This window comes from Eurosta solidaginis, chromosome 4 (assembly GCF_040869045.1).
Source record: "Eurosta solidaginis isolate ZX-2024a chromosome 4, ASM4086904v1, whole genome shotgun sequence".
NCBI classification, from domain to species: domain Eukaryota; kingdom Metazoa; phylum Arthropoda; class Insecta; order Diptera; family Tephritidae; genus Eurosta; species Eurosta solidaginis.
Window position 1 is genome coordinate 218,851,460 of NC_090322.1, and position 26,233 is coordinate 218,877,692.

General features: G+C 36.5%; 2 protein-coding genes across 6 annotated transcripts in view; one reads left to right on the top strand and one right to left on the bottom strand.

Moving 5' to 3' along the window:
• Sas10 (UTP3 small subunit processome component Sas10) overlaps positions 1 to 11,349 on the top strand; it is a 202,693-nt gene extending 191,344 nt beyond the window's left edge. For 3 of the 4 annotated variants that reach the window (XM_067784796.1, XM_067784797.1, XM_067784800.1), the window contains one exon: positions 9,916 to 11,349. In XM_067784796.1, coding sequence (XP_067640897.1) covers positions 9,977 to 11,305 — 1,329 coding nt within the window. In that variant the 5' untranslated portion in view covers positions 9,916 to 9,976 and the 3' untranslated portion in view covers positions 11,306 to 11,349. Of the gene's footprint in view, positions 1 to 9,744; positions 9,761 to 9,915 lie in introns of those variants that run through there. The other variant, XM_067784798.1, reaches the window with a different exon arrangement.
• A 3,212-nt stretch (positions 11,350 to 14,561) lies between these two features.
• Positions 14,562 to 19,300, bottom strand: Rnp4F (RNA-binding protein 4F). 2 transcript variants are annotated; one of them, XM_067784802.1, is made up of 13 exons: positions 19,141 to 19,300; positions 18,680 to 19,065; positions 18,444 to 18,619; positions 18,228 to 18,384; positions 16,939 to 17,611; positions 16,707 to 16,872; positions 16,522 to 16,606; positions 16,016 to 16,453; positions 15,627 to 15,744; positions 15,466 to 15,577; positions 15,272 to 15,392; positions 15,098 to 15,200; positions 14,562 to 15,031 (listed from the first exon to the last, which is right to left on the bottom strand). In XM_067784802.1, the coding sequence occupies exons 1-13, from the start codon at positions 19,210 to 19,212 to the stop codon at positions 14,771 to 14,773; spliced, it is 2,868 nt and encodes a 955-aa protein (XP_067640903.1). In that variant the 5' UTR covers positions 19,213 to 19,300; the 3' UTR covers positions 14,562 to 14,770. The 2 variants fall into 2 exon arrangements, with proteins under 2 accessions (XP_067640903.1, XP_067640902.1); XM_067784801.1 differs by having other exon boundaries at positions 19,120 to 19,272.
• Positions 19,301 to 26,233: the final 6,933 nt, after the last annotated feature.

Genomic DNA, 26,233 nt, shown 5'->3' on the forward strand with positions numbered 1-26,233 from the left:
AGTGATGAGGAACAACGCAAACCAATTTTCGAACAGGACAGAGTCTGCCGGGTACACTAGTGTTACACATGTTTTAAGTGCATAAAAACAAATTAATTTTAATATTTTATTTGATTTATATAATACCTTATTTAAATTTTCAAGATTTTATTTAAAAAATAAAGTATAGTTTCCTCAAATTGATGTTAAATTTTATCTTAGGCCCAGCCAGAACCATTGATACTCTGTATGACGATACAGGTCAAAATGAGGGTTCAAAATAGATCGCAAGATTCCACATGTTCTAAACATCTCGATCCGTGTATCATCTAAGAAAAATTTTGTATCCAATATACTTATTTATATTATGACTTATTGGGGTCCTAATCTATATTCAAAGTTTGAGGTCTCCAGGTTATCGGGAAAACTCGGAAGCAGAATTTCCAAAACTAGTTGAATTTTTTCTAAAAACTATCTCTACACCACGTAGCGAAAGCTTTTTTCACTCATATTTCAAGTTTTAAGACCCTAGCTCCACGGGAAGTTACTCAAAAGTCGATCGCAAGATTCTCCAAGTGGTGTAATTAGGCAGCATATATGAATGCAGCTGTTTCCCTGCCATTACTACAGCTCGCACCCGTCCTTCCGTTTGCATGTAGTAAACGCCAAAACCGCGCGCGCTAAGTCCAGAAACCTTTCCTCCCGATGAGAGCCGGGTGTTCCTCTGTGCGAGTCACAGCACCATTTGGCGGTTGATCCTCTTCTAATACCTTTGTGGTGACGTCGGGGACCTCCACCTGTCTTTTTTCCCTTAGGCTTTTGAGGTCCTTTTCGACTTCGCCCACCTCTAGCATGTTAGGGTTTTTATCCTCGGGACTTCTTTTCCTGAGTCGCATGTAAATTTTGCCAGTGCCAAAGGACAAATTTTCCAAGCTGCGTGTACAAACCATCCTCGGTAGGCCGAGAGTAAGTACCTTCCAATCCTGTGTCGGTATGTTCGGATTCTGATTCTGCAGAAGTCGCAGTGTATCCTCCGACTTCATCACGCATGTTATCCATACCTTAACTTTTGGTACCGTGGGGATTTGCGCTTTATCCACCACCTCAAACCACGCGTTCGTGCCTGTCCTTTGGAGGTTTGGAACCACTTCCTCCAGCCACCGCAAGCTCGCGATGTTGTCGCACGCTATCATCTTCACACCATTATACCATCCTCCCGAATCAAATGTTGGAAGAGGCTTACTTGGTTGTTCCCGCATCATCTTAAGCATTAAGCTAATAAGCTCCCTTTCCACAGATCTCCACCTTTCAGTAGTCATTTGTCCGAAAGGACTACTACGATCAACCAGCGCAGTCAGTGACTGCTTATGGAAAGGAGCGAACTTTTATCTAAAAAAAAAATTTCCATTTTCACTGAATAAATAAAGAAATTTAACATATTTTTTGTTCGACATGCATATAAAATAAGCGATCGAACAATATTGTTATGTCATTCTTCCCACAAAAACGTTATACATCGTTAATCACTAATTGAAAAAATATTCTGTCCTTAGGGTCAAAATTAATCTAAGATCTGTTTATATTTGGCAATGTTAACGCCAGTTGCCGAAAAATCTTAATGACTCTACCTAAACATTTTTATTATTTTTATATATTTGTGTCCGTATATACTTACGTCGAACATAGCCAAATAGCTAAAAAAATATTCAATAAGACCCTGACCTCACTTTCAAATGGAATATTTTAAATGCGTCAATTGAGCTAAAATTGTGTATGTCACCAACATTAATTGGCGCTTAACCGTCGAGGTACATTAGTCATTACTGCGTCACGATAACAGAATCCCCATTTGGAAGCACCAAGGTTGATAAAATCGTTCTCTACCTATTTTTGCAGGCCTCTCTTCTTCTGCTGTCAAGTTCGGGCGACGATAAGGAGCGTCTTCATCCATTCGCAAAACATGATCTAACAAGCGAGAATTTTTGGCTTCTATTCACTTTTGTAATTTACTGCTATCCCCCTTCTTCCTTCGATAACTGACTTGATTCAAAGCCAGTATAGACAATGATCTAAACTTCAAATTATGGATTATGAGAAGCTGGAGCTTACAAATTAAGAATGCAATTCTACGACCGCCGTGGTGTGGTGGTAGCGTGCTCCGTCTACCGCACCGAATATACTGGGTCAAGTCCCGGGCAAGGCAACATCAAAAATTTAGGAAAAAGTTTTTTTCAACTAGAAAAACGTTTTTCAAAGCGGGCTCGCCCCTCGGCAGTGATTTGGGTAAAACAATCCGAGTATATTTCTGCCATAAAAAGCTTCTCAGTGAAAACTCATCTGCCTTGCAGATGTCCTCCCAATTTGTAGGAAAAATTGAAAGGAGCACGATGCAAATTGGAGGAGAAGCTCGACCTAAATCTCTTCGGAGATACATACATATATCGCGCCTTGTATTATTTTTTGTACTCAGCGTGCTTTGCACACAGAGTATATTAACTTTGATTGGATAAAGGTTGGTTGTACAGGTATAAAGGAATCGAGATAGATATAGACTTCCATATATCAAAATCATCAAAAAAAAAATTTGATTGAGCCATGTCCGTCCGTCCGTCCGTCTGTCCGTTAACACGATAACTTGAGTAAATATTGAGATATCTTCACCAAATTTGGTACACGATCTCATCTGGACCCAGAATAGATTTGTATTGAAAATGAGCGAAATCGGATAATAACCACGCCCACTTTTTATATATACAACATTTTGGAAAACACAAAAAACCTGATAATTTAGTAAATAATACACCTAGGATGTTGAAATTTGACATGTGGACTAATATTGAGACTCTTGATAAAAATTTGAAAAATGTTTTAAAATGGGCGTGGCACAGCCCACTTGTGATAACATCAATTTTACAAATATTATTAATCATAAACCAAAATCGTTAAACCTATCCTAACAAAATTTAGCAGAGAGGTTGCCTTTACTACAAGGAATGCTTTGGCGAAAAATTAACGAAATCGGTTAAGGACCCACTTTTATATAAAAGATTTTTGAAAGGGTCGTGGACAAATAAAATAAGCTATATCTTTGCAAAAAAGAGCTTTATATCCATGGTATTTCATTTCCCAAGTGGATTTATAACAGTAAATAGGAAAAACTTCAAATTTAAAAAAATGGGCATGGCACCGCCCCTTTTATGACTAAACAATTTTATGTTTCGGGAGCCATAAGTGGAAGAAAAATTAACGAATCGTAATAAAATTGGGTACACAAATTTTCCCTATAGCAGGAAATATTTCTGGGAAAAATGGACGAGATCGGTTAAAGACCACGCCCACTTTTATATAAAACAAGTTTAAAGGGTCGTAGACTAGAATAATAAGCTATAACTTAGCAAAAAGTAGTTTTGAATCAATGATATTTCACTTATCAAGTTTTGTTGTAAGAGGAAATGGGGAGACATTTTTTTTAAACGGTCGGTGGCTCGTGTTATGTAGAAAAATAATTTATCTGAAATGAAATGTACAATTGAAGCTCACGCTGAGTATATAATGTTCGGTTACACCCGAACTGCGACACCTTTACTTGTTTAATTTCATGCTAATCTTATAAAATACCTTCGTAAAGCAAAGAATATGAGGTTGTCTGAGTGATTAAAATTATAGGGGTCTATATGTGAAGAGCGCTGATAAGGTGATCGCTAATCATCCAGACATATGTATGTGCGTACATTGTATAAGTATTTAATTAATATTCCCTGGCTTATCACATGTGTTAAATTTTATGTTCTAAAATATTTAATTATTTTATTTTAAATATTCAAGTGAATATTGATAAGTTTTGAATCTATTATATTGCATACGGAAGGTTATTCGAAATAAAACGCTGATGAAATGAGTTAACCTGGTTTTAAGGAATATGCTTGAAGACTACAATCTTATACACCATATATTTCCTAGGCCTTGGGGAGTGTTATCGATGTTCATGGTCCTTTGCCGTATGCAGATCCGGTAGGTTCCGGTACCAAGCCCGACCATCTCGCGACTTTCTTAGCCATCCAGCCCTACCACCCTCTAGATGCATGAGGAGCTTGGGGTCGCCAGAGCCTAGGCTGTTAAGGAAACAGGATTCGCCACGGATAGGTGAGGTTGACAATTGGGTTTGGAGAAGCTATGTATTGCGCTGGCAACCTGAAAGGGTTGCGCTATACAACCCCTTGAATCTATTTGGTATTTTAGTCCCCTCTTACGACAGGCATACCTACCGCAGGTATATTCGAACCCCCTAACCCGCTGGGGGTAGTTCCGTGTGTTTGCCGTTCGATTTAGTTGGCTATTGCATCCATTGTAAAGGTTTAAAATCAAGATATTTTCTTTCTAACACACTGCCGTTTGACACTGACCGAAGTGTCAAAACGGTGTGGAGCGTAGTGGAAAGAGCGTTGTACACTGTATAAGTGTCAAAATTACCGGGCCGATTACTTGTAAAGCTTTACAATGGTTACATCTGCTTCAAACAAGACGAATCGAATTTGAGTCAGGTTATGTAAGGGAAATATATAGTTTCATAGACGCGTTCTAGACGCTGCATACTAATCATAAAATGCTGGTCGCTAGCGTACGTACGCGTGGAAAAAAAACCACAAGAAGTTTATTTACATTTTTGTGTAGGTATGCAAATTGTAATTACATAGAAAATGCCTTTTAGTCATGACAAAAGCGTGAAATGTACATTTTAAAAGTGAGAAAAAGTCTTTAAAACAAAACAAGTAAGGAAGGCTAAGTTCGGGTGTAACCGAACATTATATACTCAGCTGAGATCTTTGGAGACAAAATAAGGGAAAATAACCATTTAGCAAAATGAACCTAGGGTAACCCTGGAATGTGTTTGTATGACATGGGTATCAAATGAAAGGTGTTAATGAGTATTTTAAAAGGGAGTGGGCCTTAGTTCTATAGGTGGACGCCTTTTCGAGATATCGCCATAAAGGTGGACCAGGGGTGACTCTAGAATGTGTTTGTGCGATATGGGTATCAAATGAAAGGTGTTAATGTGGATTTTAAAACGGAGTGGGCCTTAGTTTTATATGTGAAGGCTTTTTCGAGATATCGACCAAAATGTGGACCAGGGTGACCCAGAACATCATCTGTCGTGTATCGATAATTTATTTATATACATATGTAATACCACGAACAGTATTCCTGCCATGATTCCAAGGGCTTTTGATTTCGCCCTGCGGATTTTTTTCATTTTCTTCTACTTAATATGGTAGGCCAGGCCGTAGAGAGAAAATCCAGGCCCTGGACTAAACAATTTACGGGCCTCTATAAAAAATCCACTAATTTGAATTAATGACGTCTCATTCATTAATCATTATTGATGGATTACATCAAAAATAAATTTTGCCACATCAACTAAATGATTTTTGAACTAAGAGCTGAAAATAAAATTAACACAGAATATTTAGTATTTATACTATTTTATTGTAACGTAGAAATAAAATTCTCTTTCATCAGCCACATATTGTTTCAAATAATCTGATATTAGAGAAAAATTGTAAGTTTACAAACGGCGATGGTTACTAGGACATGTTTCTGAATTTCACTTCTTCATCAGCTAGCTTTTCGGGAGCTGAGCGTTGAACTCGAATCTCCAACATTCATATCAGTGCAAGCCTTTAGCTGCTAACCCATATGAATGTCCCGTTGTTCGCTGTACAATTGGTCTCTAAGAGTTACCTTTTTGTTTATATTCCTTTTGATCACCATGTAGGCACATACACTCTGTATGTAGTTTATTCCTAATGGTGTGGATATGATTTTTAGGCGCGCTTTTGAAAGCTTAGTAACATTTGTTCGGATTTTTACAGTATTTGTTTTTAATACTTCCGCTGTTACTATTATATCAATATGATCATATGTATTTAATTAGCGAGCTTTGCTCATATTGCTTTATACAATGGTTTTTGTAATTGATATTAGAGAAAAATTGTAAGTTTACAAACGGCGATGGTTACTAGGACATGTTTCTGAATTTCACTTCTTCATCAGCTAGCTTTTCGGGAGCTGAGCGTTGAACTCGAATCTCAAACATTCATATCAGTGCAAGCGTTTAGCTGCTAAGCCATATGAATGTCCCGTTGTTTGCTGTACAATTGGTCTCTAAGAGTTGCTTTCGAACATTTCATTCGCTCGTTCACAATAGTGCCCTATTTTTGTATATGCAACACTTTACAACACATTCAGTTGAAACCGCTTATCCAACTCAACTCGATTACTTTTTGTTGTTGCTTTACATGCAATTCGGTAAGCTAGCTAGTGTTTTAATTGTAATAGTTTGCAACGAAATACAGCTAATTTTGATTTTTTCCATAAGAACGTGTCAGCTGATCGCACTCTCACTAGACAGAGTTGCCTAGTAAACTTTTGCGCGCTAATATTGGACCGTTTGCAGTTTTTATGCAAAAACACCTAATTAAAGTTTGAAAAATTGTGAAAATAATTCGAAATAATTATGTAAAATTGCAGATTATAAATATGTTATCTATTTATACTTATTTAATATTAATTCCATCATTTTACAACATCAGAAATTGAAATAGAAAATGTTGATGGTTCCACATGCATGCATTTAAACCAGGTTTGGGCCTGTAAACTATTTACATTGTTTACCGCAATTGTTTACATGTAAACAATGTAATTGCTTACAAGCTAATTGTTTACGTAAACAATTCATTTTTTGCTTTTTTTTATGAGTTAGAAACAATCTACTACTAATTAATCATTTTCACTATTTTTCAAACAGTTTTCCAAGCTTGTTAAAAAATAATAAAAAATAGGCTTTAATATTTAGTATTTTAATATTTTTTATTCATTTTCACTGTCCGATTCTTCATTTTTTTTGGTCAATTTTCATTTTATAATAAATAAAAAGTAACTTTTTGGACCTTTCAAATCGATCTGTTTGACTTGACAGTTTACAATATAAGTTGAAATGACATATGCTGGTAAATGTTTACAATTGTTTACATTAGGGGGACTCATGATAGCATATGAACTTATAAGGTGTAAAATTATATCCATTTACACACGCGGTTATACGAACGCACCTAGTAATACTCTTGATAAACTTGATTGTTTTTCAGCTGTATTATTGCCAAAAAATTTTTTTTGATTGTTATACAAATTAAAAAATACCAAGATTAAGTGAAAAATCAAAACTAAAACGCCTTTACTTGCTGATGTTGGAGATTTCTTATGAAAATGCCGGCTGTAATGTCTGCAAGGTTGCATTCCTTTGAGTTTACCGCGTTTACACAATGAAATGTGCGCGTAAATTTATACAAATTGTGTAAATAATTTTTCATACAAAATTTGACAGCTCTTTTACGCACTAGATAAATTTATACGTTTACACACTTTATAAGGCATTTATACGGTTACATGAGTCCCCCTATTATTTACAATTGTTTACAATGAAAGTCTGAACAATCCAAAAAATGTAAACGCGCAACCCTGATTTAAACAGGTCGATGGCAACATTTTTTTCGTTGCCACTACGGGCATAAATTTCGCTCAAATGTGTGTACGTACGGCCATAGTACAGATTTACAAGTATGATATGTATGAGAAGGAAACAATTCCTTTCTCTTTCTAACACACTGCCGTTTGACACTTCGGTCAGCGTCAAACTATTGTGGAACTCAGTGGAACCGGCGTGGAACCGGCGTGGAACATGCGTTTGACACTGAACGAAGTGTCAAAATTACCAGGTTTGCTGTCGTGGAAAGCGACGCAGGGAAACAAAAAAAAAACGTAATATCAGATATGGGTTGCTGTGATAGTAAATTTTTTTGAAGAAATTTAGTATGAAAATGTAGTGCACCTATATGGGACCTACAGAAAATTATACAAAAGTCTTGAATTTGGGTATCTGAGGACGCATAGTTATTCCGGTATTAAGAATACAAACACGGGTGCTAAGTTTTTCTACCCGTTCAAAAGTTCTCCGCGAAATACAGTTTGAAACCGAGGTCGACTGCAATAACCCGTCCAAAAATGTGGAAACAGAAAAGAAAAGACGCGTTTTATCCTCTTATCAATAGTCCAAAGGCGAAAAAGTATTCGAATTATTGGAAGCGAGGCAAAAACGCGTCTATTAATACCTCCCCCGTCGGTTTTGGTCGTGTTTTAGCAATCGTCCCCGGTAATAAACTATCACAATTTGTTAATTAAAATTGTCCAAAACATATGGGCGCATAGTCATAGTCAAAATAAAATAGGGTTTAAATTTAGTTGCAGCTTTTTGACATACTTTTCTATGAGCTATCTGTCAAAAAAGCTGAAAGTAAATTTAAAACATATTTTATTTTGACTATGACTATGCGCCATGGATTTTAAAGAGAGATGTAATTAAGTGCTCGTTTGAAAGTATATGTTTACAATAAAAATGTCACGTAGTTTTCGTTAGCAGCTACTACACTTTTCGTGGGCCTAAGAAGTACAACGGTGCCAAATAGCATCCACATAAAAGACGAATAATGCGGCAGTTACCCACCGACGTGTGCCGTACGTAAGGACGTTTGTCGTACGAAGCACGTTTGACCGAACTCTCAAGCCCGTAGGAATCAATGTGTGCGTCTGTGTACATGTACATAACATATTTGCGTGTGTATTGTTTACAGATAAGCACTGTTGCCATTGACCATTTTGCATGTATGCTTATGGAAACATCAACTTTTTCCAATTTAATTTTTGATATTGTAAAAGGCCGGAATACATATTAAATAAGTATAAATAGATTACATATTTATAATCAGCAGTTTTACATAATTATTTCGAATTATTTTCACAATTTTTCAAACTTTAAGTAGGTGTTTTTGCATAAAATTGCAAACGGTCAAAAATTAGCGCACAAAAGTTTACTAGGCAACTCTGTCTAGTGAGAGAGCGATCAGCTGACACGTTCTTACGGAAAAAATCAAAATTGTTTTGATTTCTACGTTCCGGGCTAAGTACGTACGTGCGTTGACCGTTGGTGAGTTTTCGTTTACATTGCACACTCATAAAGCTGTAGTCATTGGTGCCGTTTATCGTATCGCTGTAGTCTTATCCCTAACGTAATCAGCTGTTTATCGTTACGACGGTAAACCAAAAACCAATTGGTTGGCTACGATACGGTTACGACCTTAGCGGCACCAATAATCGATTGCATTGATTTTCATAAGGTTGGTCGATTCAGCTGTTATAAGGTTACCGATACGGTTACCGATAAAGCACCAATGCCTGCAGCTTAAAGCTGTAGTCATTGGTGCCGTATGTCGTATCGCTGTATCCGTATCCTTAACGTAATCAGCTGTTTATCGTTACGACGGTAAACCAAAACCCAATTCGTTGGCTGCGATATGGTTACGACCTTAGCGGCACCAATAAACGATTGCATTGATTCTCATAAGGTTGGTCGAATCAGCTGTTATAAGGTTACCGATACGGTTACCGATAAAGCACCAATGTCTCCAGCTTAAAGCTGGAGTCATTGGTGCCGTATGTCGTATCGCTGTATCCGTATCCCTAACGTAATAAGCTGTTTATCGTTACGACGGTAAACCAAAACCCAATTGGTTGGCTACGATACGGTTACGACCTTAGCGGCACCAATAATCGATTGCATTGATTCTCATAAGGTTGGTCGAATCAGCTGTTAAAAGGTTACCGATACGGTTACCGATAAAGCACCAATGTCTCCAGCTTAAGATAGGTAGTGTCAGCTGTCACGTTTTTGGTACGAATGTTCGTAACTGCCGCTCTGGTTAACTATTTGGCTGGGCTTTTATAGTGCTCATCCCTATGTGTTTATATCACATCATAGTGTACCTATACTTGTACACTATGTATCACATACAGCTGTTAATTTTTGCTCTTTTTGATGAATTTTAGATTTTGTACACAACACGTGTGTGATTTGACGTAAGAGAGGCACAAGGACATTTGCTAGAAAATGGGTGATAAAATACGCTTGGATAATAATCAATATGAAGATGCGGATGATTATGAGCCTACCGATTCTGAAGCTGAATATAGCGAAGAGGACAAAGAGCTGCTGCGACAGGTGCGTGAAAGGCGAAGACGTACTGACGAAAGCAATGAACAGGAGCTGATGGCCTTTGATGAAAGCGAAGACGATGAGGATGCTGATGTTGGTGATCTAATGCAGGACAGTGATATAGAAGGAGCCGACAGCGATGATGATCTGCCAGACACCAGAGATTGGGGAAACAAAAGCCGCAACTATTATAATACGGATTTTGTTGACCCCGATTATAGTACATACACTGCCGAACAAGATGAAATGGCCAAGGAGGAAGAAGAGGAAGCCAAAAAAATACAAATACGTTTGGCTAAACAAATGAAAGAGGAAGACTTCCTATTAGATGATACCATTTTGAATGACGTTACACCGACTGTGGAAAAACAACAAAGAGGTATAGGGGAAGAAACAATAACAATCAAAGCAGATCTTTCAGGTCTTACAAAACGTGATAAATTGCGTTTATTTCAAGAGGATTCGCCTGAATTTACGCCACTAGTAAGCGATTTTGAATTGTATATAAAAGAAGCGGAACAACTCATATCACCTGTTTTGCAATATGTACATAAAAATAAAGTACCTATTATACCAGCACTACAATTTGCTCAGCTTTATCAAAATTTAGCGCTAAGCTACTGTTCCAATGTGGCATTTTACTTGTTGCTCAAGGCTAAACGTGTGACAGTACGCAATCATCCGGTAACCAAACGTTTGCTGCAATTCAAAAAACTTATTAAACAGCTACAAGATAAATATGATAATATCATACGTCCACAATTGGAAGCGCTCTTAGAACGTATAGTTGATGGTGATAAATTCCAGGTGCTTAATTTGAAGGATATTGCCGAAAGAACTAAATCCAAGAAGAAGAAAAAATTAGGCATACTTCACGAATATGATGCGGAAAGTAAAACTGATATGCAGCAGTTACTTGAATCCACCGATCACGGTGATGAAGATTTTGATAAAAATGGAGTGGAAGATATGGATGCTGAGGACGAGGAAAATGAAAATACACGTCGCGGTATAACTTATCAAATAGCTAAAAACAAAGGTCTTACACCCGCACGCAAGAAGGAAGCTCGTAATCCGCGTGTTAAGCATCGCAATAAGTTTCGCAAGGCATTGGTACGGCGTAAGGGTGCAGTACGCACTGTACGCAAAGAGACAAAGCGATATGGTGGCGAAATATCGGGTATCAAAACGACCGTCAGCAAGAGTATCAAATTCAAAGTGTAAAGATTTTTCAATTACATTATATAATAATATATATAGTTGCAATACCCCTGTTGTTTTTGTTGTAGCAGTACTTCGCCACATCCAATAGGTGAGACCGATCGCTAATTGTCATCAATATCCTCTAACGGGAGTCCAAGGAAAATTGCTGTTTCAACAGGAGTGGACCATTATGAGAGGGGTGTTAGAGGCGTTGGTTCCACATTACAATTAAAGAGATGGTTGGTGTCAAGTGGGGCCATATTGCCAGCGGGGCATACATTTTGTATGTCGGGGTTGATTCTGGATAGGTAAGAGTTCCAGTATCCAGAACGACGTTGAGCTAGAGTGACTCGCGTTTCCCTGGGTAATATGCGTTCCTCTTCCGCAAGTTTTGGGTACTGTTCTTTGAGTACTGGATTCACAGGGCAATTCCTGGCATAAAGGTCCGACGCCTGTTTGTGGAGTTCACTGAGGACCTGCTTGTGTCTTTTTGCTTCATACGGCTGAGTTCTCAGGTGCCGTATTTCCTCATAATGCCTACGGAGATGACTCCTTAAGCGCCTGGGCGGTGTTGTCTCATCAATCAGATGTCTGTTGGGATGCACAGGTTTCTGGGTATTCAACAGAAACTGTTTGGTTATCATCTCATTTCTCTCCTTGATGGGAGTATTCTCGTCTCATTATGTAGGTGGTGTTCTGGGAACATAAGACAGCCCGTGGCGATTCTGAGAGCAGTATTTTGGCAGGCCTGTAACTTCTTCCAGTAAGTAGTTTTTAGGCTTAGCGACAACGTTTCTTTGTCTTTTCCCCAAGTACTTCCAGCAAGGGATTATGTTTCTATTATTTGACTCGAGGTGATATTTCATGAAATGAAAGTAAAATCACCAATGTTGTAAAACAAAACCTCTTTATAATCGTTTAATAGCATTTGTTTTATAGATACATATGGAGTGACTTCATTGAAATACTTTTTAAAAACGGAGTAAGCTCATTAATCCACATATCAAGTAGGCGAAGTTCGGTATTTCTGCTTGAGGATCAAAGCAGCTCGTCGCATTTTTTTAGGACAGTCACCCTCGGAAAATCTAAAAAAAAATAATAGCAACGTTATATATGAAGGGCTCAGAACCAAAAGGATCTAAGTGAAATTTTTTTTAAAATTGAGATACCCATATTTGTATATTTAATATAGTGCCTATTTGTTGACAATGCGATCCAAGCCATTTTGGACATTTTAGTGCCATATATTTGCCAGGCCAAAAACGTACTAAATTTTATTGCATTAATGATTGGAGCCAAAAGGATCTAAGTGCGCTCCTCTAAGCAATTAAATTGAATTGCTCGGCCAAAAGAACATGCAGAATTTTTTCAAGTATGCAGTTTTGTAGCCCGTTAAATTTTAGTATAATAAAGTGCTAAACTTAAGTTCGTAGGAAGTCTCGCTAATTCGAAAGAGGTGAAGAAGCCTCTCTCGTCTGTGCCGCAGACTTGGAAAGCCAGCTGACACACGGTGGTTCACAGCCCAAATCGTCCACCATGAAAAATGCAAATTTCAACAAGAACTACTTCTTTTGACATGATAGAATGGTTTATAAACAAAATATTATGATAGTGATTAAAGTTTTGCAAAATTACACGATTTTGTTGCTGAAAATCGCCACAAAAAATATTTGGTGTCCTGTAAAAAAGGACGGCCTATAAAACCGATTTAAATTATCCTTTTTTAAGTTTCTTTCCGGATTTGCTCTAATATCTATTTAAGTATCGTAATTAAAGAAAAATTTAAAATTTTTTGTATTAATAAGTCTTTAGGCATATCTGGGTTAAAAATACGTTGTAAATTTTCTGGAAATACTAAATATAATGTCATTCGCGAAAATTTGTTATTTTGGCCGAGCAATCAACGTTCGAAATTTTATTGCAACAATTTTTGGAGCCAAAAGGGTCTAAGTGCGCTTGGATCCAGACAAAAAATTGCCAAAAATCAGCGCGACTTCCTACGAACTTAAGTTTAGCACTTTATTATACTAAAATTAAGCGGGCTACAAAACTGCATACTTGAAAAAATTCGGGATGTTCTTTTAGCCTTGCAATCAACGTTCGAAATTTTATTGCAACAATTTTTGGAGCCAAAAGGGTCTAAGTGCGCTTCGATCCAGAAAAAAATTGCCAAAAATCAGCGAGACTTCCTACGAACTTAAGTTTAGCACTTTATTATACTAAAATTAAACGGGCTACAAGACTGCATACTCGAAAAAATTCTACATGTACTTTTGGCCGAGCAATCAACGTTCGAAATTTTATTGCAATAATTTTTGGAAATTTTTGCAATAATTTTTTGAAATTTACAGTTATTTTCCATCTGCAGTAAACATCTTTTGAATTAGTTGACTAACCTGCATTCATTTAGACAGGAATCATTTCAAACGCATTTACCCAAAATTTACAATAAGTAATTTACATTAACCTTAATTATCTTAATTCAACGTCGATGTTACTTAGATCCTTTTAGTGTTAAGCCCTTCATATATAAACTGAGAATAGTCGCTAATAACGCTGGCTCCCTTATAGATACAGTTTTTCGAATTCGTACCTGTCCTCGGTAAAGAGACTACCGATGAAGAAATGTGTAGCAATGACAGTGTTGCCCTCACTACTAGGTTGAGCTTTTGTGTCTTTTCCGAGAGGAAGTAATACTCTGGAGCATAAAACGTCATTTGGCACGCTTTGGACAATACACGCTTAATTATCGTTAGCATTATTCACAAAGGCCCTTACCTTAGCAATTATTTTACCACGGCTCTAACCACCACATTTTTCGGATCAAGCAATAACGGGGCTATGCCACTTTTACATATCCATATCTGCATGTTGTCAATAAGAAAATATTTTTTTTTGTTTATCCTGAAAAATTAAACAGATTTTGGTTAAGGCCTTTGTAAATTAAGCTAGCGATAGGTAAATTTCATGTTTTCTTTCCAAAGGGTGCGTTATTCAGGGGCACAGTTAAATTTGATGATGGTAGGGAAGCCCTAAAGTTTTGGGGTGTGTTATCGATGTTGACGATGTTATTTACCGGAATTAGATCCGGTATGCACAGCTTCTAGCAGCTTAAGGTGGAGCCGATCTCCATCAGTTTTTTCAGTAGGAATAGAAAAATGAAATACTTTGCCTACAAAAAAAGAAGATACTAGCTTTTATTTTATCATGGAAGGAATAATATGCATATGTCATATCAAATCAACCAAGACAAAAATAAATTACAATCCTGCATTGGTTCTTATCATAAGTTAAAATACTATTTACTATAGTTCACAATATAGTGTACAATTGTTACTGGGGGGTATGTTATAGTTTATGGACAAACTATATGAAATTTTGGTTTTACGTAAAAAAACAAATGAACATGCATACATAAGTACACATTATAACTTTTGATGGTCGTTAATTGTTCTCCCTTTTTCGTTTGCTATAAATGGACGCTCTTCACTTAAGTAATAATTTGCGAAAATCGTCATTTGTTTTTAAGGGAGCTGCTGCGCCATTCGTAGTTTTGTTAACTGTTGTATTATTTTTATTGTCTTTTGCATGAGAGAACTGCTTCCGTACCACTGTTGGTATGAGAGACATGCGTGGTTTTTGTTCGAAAGCTCTGCTGCGTTTATTGCTTATGCCAAGCAATTTGTTTGCATTTATGGCTGAAGAAGAAGCAGGTTTGGGCGGGGGTGCCGATATTGCAACGGAAATCTTAAAAAAAAAATACATGTACATATCTTGGAGGTGAAAAATAGATTAAGATTGAAGTCCACATACTGTATGTCCACGCAATTCAAGTTGATCGGTACCCAAAACAGCTTTACCAGCAGCTGATTCATCTTGAAAGTCAATATAAGCGATACCTTTGAATTTGCCGCTTCTGCAAGTAAAGTAAGAGTGAATTGCTAGTCGTATTTGGTTGTAAAAATATATTTAGTGCGTAAATATTACTTATGATAAACTAATCGAACATCTTGCAATTTCCCAAACGCTCCGAAAATTTGTTCCAATTCTTCTTTACTTGTATCAGGAGGTAGGCTTTTAACAAAGAGTTTCTTTGGCTCTAAGTCATCTATACGTGAACAAAATTTTAATATAATCTTTAATTGATGTTAAGCCTTAATAGGGCGGTATGAAATACCAACCTGAGTATTTGAACTTCTGGCGTTTCTCTTTGTCTCGTAGCACACTGGATATATACAACGGTCGACCCTTCAAAGCAATTCTGTCTAGCGCCAAAGCCTTTTCCACTTCAGTCTAAAACGTATTTATTAAATTAGCAACTATTTTTACACTTTTTCAATACCTCGTTTTCCAATTCAGCATAACCAAATCCTCGACTTTTTCCATTTCCCGAACGTATCAGCGTCACATCCACAATTCCTAGATTCGGCAAATTGGCTCGAATATCCTCTTCTGTTAAGCTAAAGACAAACATAAGTTTCATTTGTTGAATTTCCAAACTAACCGAACTAACTAAAAAAATAGTGGTAGATTTTATTTCCAATTATTTGTTCCACTAAAACTCAGTAAGCCTATGGAAAATAGGCGAACTTTTTTCTATGGCTACTTTATACATATGTTCCAAAAGAAACAAATCTGCGCCTACATCAAAATTACATCAGGAAATTACTCAACAATTGCTTCGTCATAGGAGAAACAAGAAATGGTCGAAGTAGTAAAACACATTATTACCTATAATCCAAATTACTAAGAAATATGCGCAAATGATCTTTTGTCACATCTATTTCCTGATTCTCATGCTCTTTGAACGTAACAGATTCAAGCCGTTTCGATACAGATATATCACTGCCGGCGGCACTGCCGCAGCTGCTGGTTTGTGTATCTGTTTTTAAAATGTCGGATTTTAGCATTTTGTTTTCCGACACACCTATTTCACTTGATCCCATAGATTTACGTTTCACAGCTTTTCCTTTACTACTTTGGGTGTTAGTGTCGCCGCCTTTGAATTGCTTCACTTGGGCGCGGTATTGTTGAAGAAACTCATTGCATTCTCTGGTACAATTACTAAGCGTTTTCGCTGTGCCATTACAACGCTCGAAACGCTCCCAAGCGGCAGCGACGACTGCTGGATTATCAAGACCCTGGGAATGAAGAGCTTTGCGATACAATCTAAAAGTAAGATAAAATAAATCTTAAATTTGATTTTTCAAAGAGGTAAACATATTACTTAAACATACTTTCTTGTTGCTTCCAAGTCGCGTTGTAACTCTAACTGTGCAAACTCCACCCATAGACCAGAACGTGTCGCATTATCGGCACTATCTATATTTTTTAAACATAAATTATATTCAAGGGACGTGAAAAAAAACAACAAAAGATTTTTCGGAATGTAACCGTTTTGCTTAAATGTAGAAAAACAAACCCATAGCAGTTGTCCAAAGTTCTCTTCCACGTTTGACATCTCCAAGTGGTCCATACTCTAAACGTCCCCAAAGAAGTAATATTTCACAATTACAATCAGCTAAGACTCCCCACTGCTGTCCAAGAATAGTCCATGCTAAATTGAAATTCTTGCGCAGTATATCACACTGTTGGAGTTATAAACAACAAGCGATTTAACAACTGAATATAGTAACTAACAAACAACAATCTACCTCTTCTTCATTTTCATAGTCGGTACGCCGTCGCAAATATGTCAAATACTCCATCCAAACAGTCACAGACTGTTCAGCGGTTTGAAAACCTGCCGACATTGAACTCTCTAACACTTCTTGAACATCTTCGCGCGGTTTATTCATCTGTTCCAGCAGTAGCATATGTTTCACATATAATTTCTCTGACCAAGTACAGTTGCGTTGTGCGCGTTTGTTTACATCTACAGCAGTTTGACGAAAAATAGGTAAATCTTGTAGTTCCTCTGGACGTCCATATGCATCACGATATGCAATGAAATCAATGTAGGTTAGCCAACAATCAACATTTAAACAACAATCGGCTACCATGCGTTCATAAACAGTTTGTAATATATTTTCATCAAGAAACTTATCCGTTTCTTTTATATATTCTCTATAAATTTCCGCACGTTCTCGATAGCATTTTAAATCTAAATGCTTAAGCTTTTGTTCATATTGCAAAATTTTTTGTAGATGCTCCTTGGCTTTAAAATAGTTCTTATCGATAAGATCCCAGCTCATTTCATGTGTTATTTCTTCTTTGTTTTTTTCATAAAATACTTTAAATTCAATGTAACTTTCTTCCATATTAAAGAGAGGATACTTTAGCTCTTGCAAATAACTTTTGATATAATTATCCTTCTTTGCTTGTGAGCTGTAAGTTTAGTATGAATTTGCTTTATTTACTGCAATCAACAGATGTTCGTACAGTTCACATTAAAAAATCCTAATTTAGTATCTATGACTCGCCGGATGGATTATAGTTAGATTAAAGCTAATATAATAAAACGGCAGTTTATAAAATTAATAAATACAAGGTGCGATATACCACCAAAGAGAATTTTTGGCCGACTACGAACGGCTCTACAAAGCAGATGAGTTTTTACTGAGAAGCTTTTCATTGCAGAAATACACTCGAAGTGTTTGCCAAATCATTACCGAGGGGCAGACCTGCTTAAAAAAACTCTAAATTGTTGATGTCGCTTTGCCTGGGACTTGAACCCAGTATCTTCGGTGTAGTTGGCGAAGCCCGCTACCAGCACACCCCGGCGGCCGGCCATTTAAAACGGACATCAGATAATGGTTGGTTTGTCTGGTCTATTCTCTTTTTTTTTTGGTCTTATCCGTTTATACCGACCGTTTTCAAAATAGGTGTAGTAAAATAATATAAATATATAAACTAAAATTGATAAACAATTATACTTTTACGAGTCACCAATTAAGAACCCGTTGTGTGTATGCTCGCAGCTTAACATACTCGTAGCACATACCTTATAGGATTGCTGGAGAGATGATCACGATATAACTTAAAGAACTGTTGACCCTCCAAGCAATGTAGGCCATAAGTACCCAACAATTCCCGCCATATACTTTCAGGATCTTCACAACGTGAAGCTATTGGTGCAAATTCCAAAGCAATGTTAGTTGCTGTCAAATAAAATTAATTATAGTATGCGTAAAGAAAGTCATTGTTTCTCACAACTCACAATAATAGTCAGCCAAAGCTTTTCGAAATAAATTCTCAACAAAGACAAATTCTTTAGGCGACAATGCAACATTCACTTCAATACTCAAATATTTTAGCCACAACTCTTGTGACAAAGGATATACAGCAGCGAAACGAGAATATGCCTCCCTTATAAGATCCAAATCATCCGTGGTGCTGTTTTTTATAAAAATTAACTTAGTTGATAGCAAACTCTTTGACGACACATTAACTCACTGTGCTAATTGGCATAGTTGTACGTATTTATCGTAAGCATATTGATTTGCATCCAATTCTTTGAATAACTTTTTGTATTCCCCTAATGCTTCATCCGCCGCGTCCATTTCATCATCTTCGTTTTCGTTGCTATCTTCATCCAATGCGCTTTCATTTAGCTGTCTATTCTTTATTACTTCCTGTGCCTCAACCAATTCTATATCCTCATCACTCAAGCCGGGATTAGCCACATCAACGGCCTCGCTTGCTAGATTATCTGCTTCATTCATGAGCGAATCTTCATCGGTTAGTGCAGTCGTTCCCGGTGCAGCCACAGTATTTACTACAGATGCTACATTTGTGCGCAAATTGTCATATTCATCATCAGATTTTAATAACGCTTCCTCCTGCCGACGAAAATAAAAATAAACATAATTGAATGAGTAATTTTGATAACATACAGCCACAATTTGAATAGCTACTTCTGCCTCATCCATTTCCTCTAATTCAGTTTTATTTTCCTGTGTTTTTGTTTTTTCTCCTGGAAAACTCATAATAAATCTACTGTTATTACTTAAATTTTTTGGAAATCAAAAGCAATTCTAGACGAAAAATTACTTGTCTTCTTCTTCCATCAGTTGGATTCACAAACAACGTGTCAAACTATTATTGTTTTATTAGGCCCAGTTTTCAGTACAAGTTGAACTGTCAGTTAAACTATTCTTAAACTTATTCTGCAGTTTTACAGTTCACTTTAACTGAAGTTTAAGCTGAGCTTAAGCGGCCCATCTGGCAGGGTTAAAGTCTAATTAACCTCTCAGTTATTTGCGTTCATTCGAAATGGCATCGAATATACCCAGCTAGCATTTGGACTTCAGTACCATTAGAGCTCATGTTTATAACTAGGCATAGTTCTAAAATCTCAAGAGTTGTTTCGAAACAGTGAGTGGCTCAACTCGAGAATCATAGCGTAATCAGCTATATAAAGTGGGAATTTTTTATTAAGCAAAAAATGCTATTACTTCAGTTGAAAAAATGTAATTAACAACTTGTGGTTTTAAATTTTATATACTGGCTGTTAAACTTAATAAGAAATAATAATTTTATAGAAATTAATTGAATTATCCGTAGGCTACTTTTTAATAAATAAATAAATAAAATAAATAACTGAACCCAAATGTAAGATCCCATACTACAGCCTTCGAAGAGATTTTAGGTCGAGCTTCTCTTCCAATTTGCGTCGTGCTCATTTTAATTTTTCCTACAAATTGGCGGACCGGACCTATCTGTTTTATGCCGACTCCGAACGGCTTTGCCCGGGGCGTGAACCCATTATCTTCGATGTGGTAGGCGGAGCACGCTACCATGACACCAACTCGGCCGCTTATATAATTTATTTTTGATTAATTACGCTTCATACTGCATTTACAAACAGATGTTTATTTCTCATAATAAACAGCTGTTGGTTTTGGTGGTACCACCTTGGAGATTTTTTTTAACTCCACCTCAACTCGATATCCAATGTAGGATATCAATTGGAGAAATGTGTTGAATATTTATTTTACAAATGTACATTTCTCAAAATCTCTCGAAATTAGGATAATAAATGGAAAATATTAATGACTTTGGAGATCAACTCGAAAACTTATAATTTTACAAAATTTCTCGAAGGTTGGATAGTATATATTCGCTGGAGAATATTTTTTCCATGTTTGTTGGGTAAACAAAATCCAGCTGCTGCCGTATCTACAAATTATCTAGATAATAAAAACCCAATGTTGCCGCACAAAAAAACATACCCCAACGGCAGCCTTGAACTGTGACTGAAAAACTGCTCAGTAGTTTAGCTGGAGGTATCCGGCTTATACCTTGTTAGCCAAGAACTTTCTGGGCCGCTGTCTTCGAAACCCGGAACTTAAGCTTTAATAAGGGTTCCTGAGGTGACTTTTGGGGAATTTCTGAGAGCAGCGGTCCTCTTCGTCCGACAAGGGGTATGAAAATTCTGCAAGATCATCGATTCTGCCTCGGTTGCTTTTGCCGCGGAATATAATATTCGTTCGACTTCTTCAACCATTGAAGCAGCTTTAGTGTGCAAGTCTAACTTTGTTTAAAAAAAATGTAAGGGGCGATAACCTCCGAAGAGATTTTAGGCCGAGCTTCTCTTCCAATTTGCGTCGTGCTCCTTTTTAATTTTTCTTACAAATTGGCGCGACGGGACCTATGTACTTGTTTTATGCCGACCCCGAACGGCATCTGCAAGGCAGATGAGTTTTCACTGAGAGCTTTTCATTGCAGAAATACACTCGGAGTGCCTGCCGAACACTGCCGAGGGGCGACCCCGCTTAGGAAAATTTACTTCTAATTGAAAAAGCTTGTTTCTAAAATTTTTATGTTGTTTTGCCCGGGGTGTGAACCCAGGGTCTTTGGTGTGGTAGGCGGAGCACGCTACCATCACACTACGGCGGCCACTTTGGGGAGTCCCAAATTAGCGACCTTAGAAATCAATAGACTTTTAAACTAACGTAGACCAGTTTTACACGGCGAGGCCATAGTCATATGTGAGGGCAGAAGAATTATGAGACGTTTCTAGTCCTCACCACCACAGAGGTTGTAGGCCCCCTCTGCAATGATGAAATTCACAGGTCTGACCATGAACTTTATTTGTTGGTTTGAAGATATGTTTTAAAAATCAATATGTTTTAAAAATGGACTGTGGGAACGATTTACATTTTGGGCAACATTCCCGTTTCACCCCTGTGCTTCACAGTACTACATCGGATTTTGCAACTAAAAAAAAAGTCTTTGATGAATTAAGCATATCGGTCAATATTGAATTCAGATCCTGGTATTACTATATGATATACGATAATAGCCTCCCCTCAGTCCAGGTATGTAGACTTAAACGGCGTCGCAAACTGCTCACACCTCATCTTTGACTTATATATAAACAATTTGGGAGTGTTATATTTTCAGCAGACTATATGATGACAATCTTTTTCTGGTACTTAGGGAGTATCTTGCATCTTATAGTGCTCAATATACCTATTAAATAATAGATGAATCGACGTTACTAGGCCAGTGTACTGCTGCTACTGCTGTATGTCCATTTATCTTTCAGAGAACTGATAAAATATATAACAGAAAAAAGCAATAACTCCGAATGTTTTAGCTCATTGTCCTTTTTTAATTTGATAAGTTATCATTAAATATTTAATATTGATGATTTTACATTGTGTTTTCGATTTTTAATGACATACCAGATGCATTTTACATTATTTTTAATTTTACCAAAAAAAAGAAATCATGAAGTACCCAAACTTCTTGCAATAATTTTAACTATAACAATTACAAACATTTAGAAAACATTATACATAAATTTAATTATCACTTTCTTTTAAATATTTTTTTAATTTTTTTTCTTACTTAACTCTAGCCATTTTCGACATTTTGTACTCCAACTCCCTTTCATCAGCTCCCGTAAAACGATCGATCTTACGCCCATTACGTATGAAGACAAATGTTGGCATGCAGGATACTCTATAATCATGTGCCACATGACTGCACTTGTCCACGTCCACTTTCAGCACAACAACTTGATCCTGATATTTTCGCGACAGTGATTTAACTTTAGGTTCAATACTTTTGCATGGGCCACACCAGCTGGCTGTAAAATCGACTACCACCAAACGGCCGCCAGCAGCCGATAATTGCCTGTCGAAATCAGCACTACTTCGTACAGTGTGCAGCATTTTAAATTAAAAAAACTTAAAAAGAAACTTTACGGGACAATTAAAATTGAAAAAATTTAAACACCAGTATCTTATATAACGATTGAACTGGGACGTCCTAACACTTTGCGAGCTTTAAACAAATTGATTTCGTATTAAGGCTTTGCCGTTTTCACAAGCTAGTCGCCTGATTAAAATACATTTGCAGGTTTCCAGCCTCCTCATTGCACATATGTACTGTTTTAACGGTTCTTGATTCAATATTCATATGTACATTAAGGTGTTTTATTTTAAAGTCACTAGAACAGAGAAAACAGTTCTACCTTAAAACCTGATTCCGATACCATTTAGTGAATCGGTATCAAAAAAACAAAAAAAAAAAAAAAAAGAGTTTATGTATTGATATTTGTCTGCAAATAATACGTGACTTTTCAGTTCTTACCATGATAAAGGCACTAAGAGGTATAACCGTTCTCTCTTCTGGCTGGCCATGACTTTAAATAAAAATCAAATATTCAAATTTGTTTTTGTTTGAAAAAAAAAATACGTATGTGTGAAAGAGCCACCGTGGTGTGATGGTAGCGTGCTCCGCCTACCACACCGGATGCCCTGGGTTCAAACCCCGGGCAAAGCAACATCAAAAATTTTAGAAATAAGGTTTTTCTATTAGAAGACAAATTTTCTAAGCGGGGTCGCCCCTCGGCAGTGTTTGGCAAGCGCTCCGGGTGTATTTCTGCCATGAAAAGATCTCAGTGAAAACTCACCTGCCTTGCAGATGCCGTTCGGAGTCGGCATAAAATCATGTAGGTCCTGTCCGGCCAATTTGTAGGGAAAATCAAGAGGAGCACGACGCAAATTGGAAGAGAAGCTCGGCCTTAGATCTCTTCGGAGGTTATCGCGCCTTACATTTATTTTTTTTATGTGTGAAATAGATACCTATTAAATAATTTTCATTGCAAAACAACGTCAACAAGAAACTTTTATCAAGTTGCAATATCTTTTTTTATAAAAAACCTAATTTCATTTAATTATCATTTTTATTATTTTTATTAAAACATTGGAGCTTCTTTCCTTTTAGGTCCGGTTTTTCAGTGCGAGTTTTAACTCAAGTTAAAGTTGACTAGAGTTTAAGGGCGAATTAAACTTCCTTAACCCTAACGCCATAGTCGTAACCCTACCCATATCCATAACCATCGCCAATGTGATCGATTAATGGTGCCTTAACATAAAAATCGTGAAAATTTCATGTAAATTAAGAAAACACATAAAATTACAAACATATTCTACAAAAAATAAGTCTCTTAGTCATAACGTATCCAAAACAATGAATAAAATCTACAAAAAGTTATTAAATTCACCAACTCAAATATTTTTAGGTTATGGATATGGCGAGAAACCAAAAACCAATTGGTTGGCTATGGTATGGTTATGGCGTTAGCGTTATGGTATGGCACCATTAATCGATTACATTGATTTCCATAAGGTAGGTTCGATCAGCTGTTTTATCTGGTTATGGCTTTATGGTTATAAGTCACCATTAATTGGCCTTTTAACCTCCCATTTTTGTGATTTTCGATACAGAAAAACGATCGATCTCACGTCCATTACGTATGAAGAAATGAAATCTAACCCTAAAAAAATTGCATCTGAAAATGAAACACCCTAACGTATATACATAAATATGGGAGTTTCCAACAATTCAGACAGAGCTAATAAATAAATTGCTTGTTGCTCGATGCAAAAACGTTTACGTATACGTATGTATGTTCACGTAAGGCTACTCCATTATAATTTAAAAAAAATTTTTGCATTTAACAAACAAGTAAGGAAGGCTAAGTTCGGGTGTAACCGAACATTACATACTCAGCTGAGAGCTTAGCTGCGTTGGTTTCGTAGATGGTTTATAAGTGGTTTTTAATTCCATATCACATACGTTTGGGAAATATCGACCAAATTATAGACCAGGGGTGACGTTTTTTGGAACGATATTCCTTCACCCTTTGTCAAATAAGGGAAAATCACCATGTAGGAAAATGAACCTAGGGTAACCCTGGAATGTGTTTGTATGACATGGGTATCAAATGAAAGGTGTTAATGACTATTTTAAAAGGGAGTGTGCCTTAGTTCTATAGGTGGACGCCTTTTCGAGACATCGCCATAAGGGTGGATCAGAGGTGACTATAAAAGTGTTTGTACGATATGGGTATCAAATTAAAGGTATGAATGAGGGTTTTAAAAGGGAGTGGCCCAAAAAGTGGACCAGTGTGACCCAGAACATCATCTGTCGGGTACCACTAATTTATTTATATATGTAATACCATGAATAGTATTCCTGCCATGATTCCAAGGGCTTTTGATTTCGCTCTGCAGAACTTTTTCATTTTCTTCTACTTAATATGGTAGGTGTCAGACCCATTTTACAAAGTCAAAAGTTATATTTTGCCTCAAAAAACAATCCAATCACCATGTTTCATCCCTTTTTTATTGGGTATAGAACCACGCCCATTTTGAAATTTTCTTTGATTTTTGTATTTTGTTGCACCATATCATTACTGGAGTTGAATGTTGACATAATTTACTTATATACTGTAAAGATATAAAATTTTTTGTTAAAATTTGACTTAAAAATTTTTTTTTTTAATTTGGGCGTGTTTGTCATCCGAGTTTGCTAATTTTTATTAAGAACACATATAGTAATAGGAGTAACGTTCCTGCCAAATTTGATCGTAATATCTTCAATGACTGCTAAATTACAGCTTGCAAAACTTTTAAATTACCTTCTTTTAAAAGTGGGCGGAGCCACACCCATTGTCCAGTATTTTACTAATTTTCTATTCCGCTTCACAAGGTCAACCCACCTTCATCACTTTATCCGTCTTTGGTAATGAATTATGGGCGTGGTTATAGTCCGATTTCGTTCATTTTAAATAGCGATCTGAGATGAGTGCCCAGTAACTTACATACCAAATTTCATTAAGATACCTCAAAATTTACTCAAGTTATCGTGTTAACGGAGAGACGGACAGACGGACGGACATGGCTAAATGAATTTGTTTTTTCGCCCAGATCATTTTGATATATAGAAAGTCTATATCTATCTCGATTAGTTTATGCCATTACGGGTTACAGTTATGCGAACAAAATTAATATACTCTGTGAGCTCTGCTCAGCTGAGCATAAAAATCCTTAAAATCGTAATCGTAGTTGCGAAACAAACATCAAATTACGAAACAAATTTCAAGATCATTGGAAGTACATATATACCTCTCATAGTAAATATCTAAACTTTACAGGAAATGGTGTTGCGATCATTAAAGGAAAAGGGGAAAATTTTCATAACACGAGAACTAGAATCTTTGAAAACTCACGAGAAAAGAAGACGGGCACCGAGTTTCTTGTGCTCGGCGACTTGCTTTGTGCTGTCAAATTCTGATTTCTGTAATTTGTTTTTTAATTGAAGACCTTTTGTTGATTTTAAACGCAATTTTTTATAATTTTAATTGATACTCCACAATAATTTATAAAATAATTTTTAGAAACAATTTAAATAAAAAATCTCCTCAAAGGTATAGTACTTATTATAGTACTTATTTATTTTAAAAGTTCAAGCACAGGGAGCAAACTTTAATGCACAATTGAATGACAGACGTGAATAACGTCAAAATCGACTAAATCGTCTAATTTTATCCACATAATATGCCAATCATTAATTTATTAAAAAGGTGAAGTGCCACCCCTTAAAGGTATATAGCATTCAACTCAACCCGAACATAAGATTTCCTTTAAACAAGTATACGCAAGACTCGAAGGAACCGTTCTATAGCAAAACTGTTTTCAAAACGGTATT

Bases quoted from the DNA above. Each gene is read 5' to 3' on its own strand.
- Rnp4F (XM_067784801.1), bottom strand. From the start codon at position 19,212: ATGAGTTTTCCAGGAGAAAAAACAAAAACACAGGAAAATAAAACTGAA. The intron at 18,620-18,679 runs GTGAGTTAATGT...TATAAAAAACAG, and splicing joins CAACTATGCCAATTAGCACA to CACCACGGATGATTTGGATC. The intron at 16,873-16,938 runs GTAGATTGTTGT...TAACTCCAACAG, and splicing joins ACTATGAAAATGAAGAAGAG to TGTGATATACTGCGCAAGAA.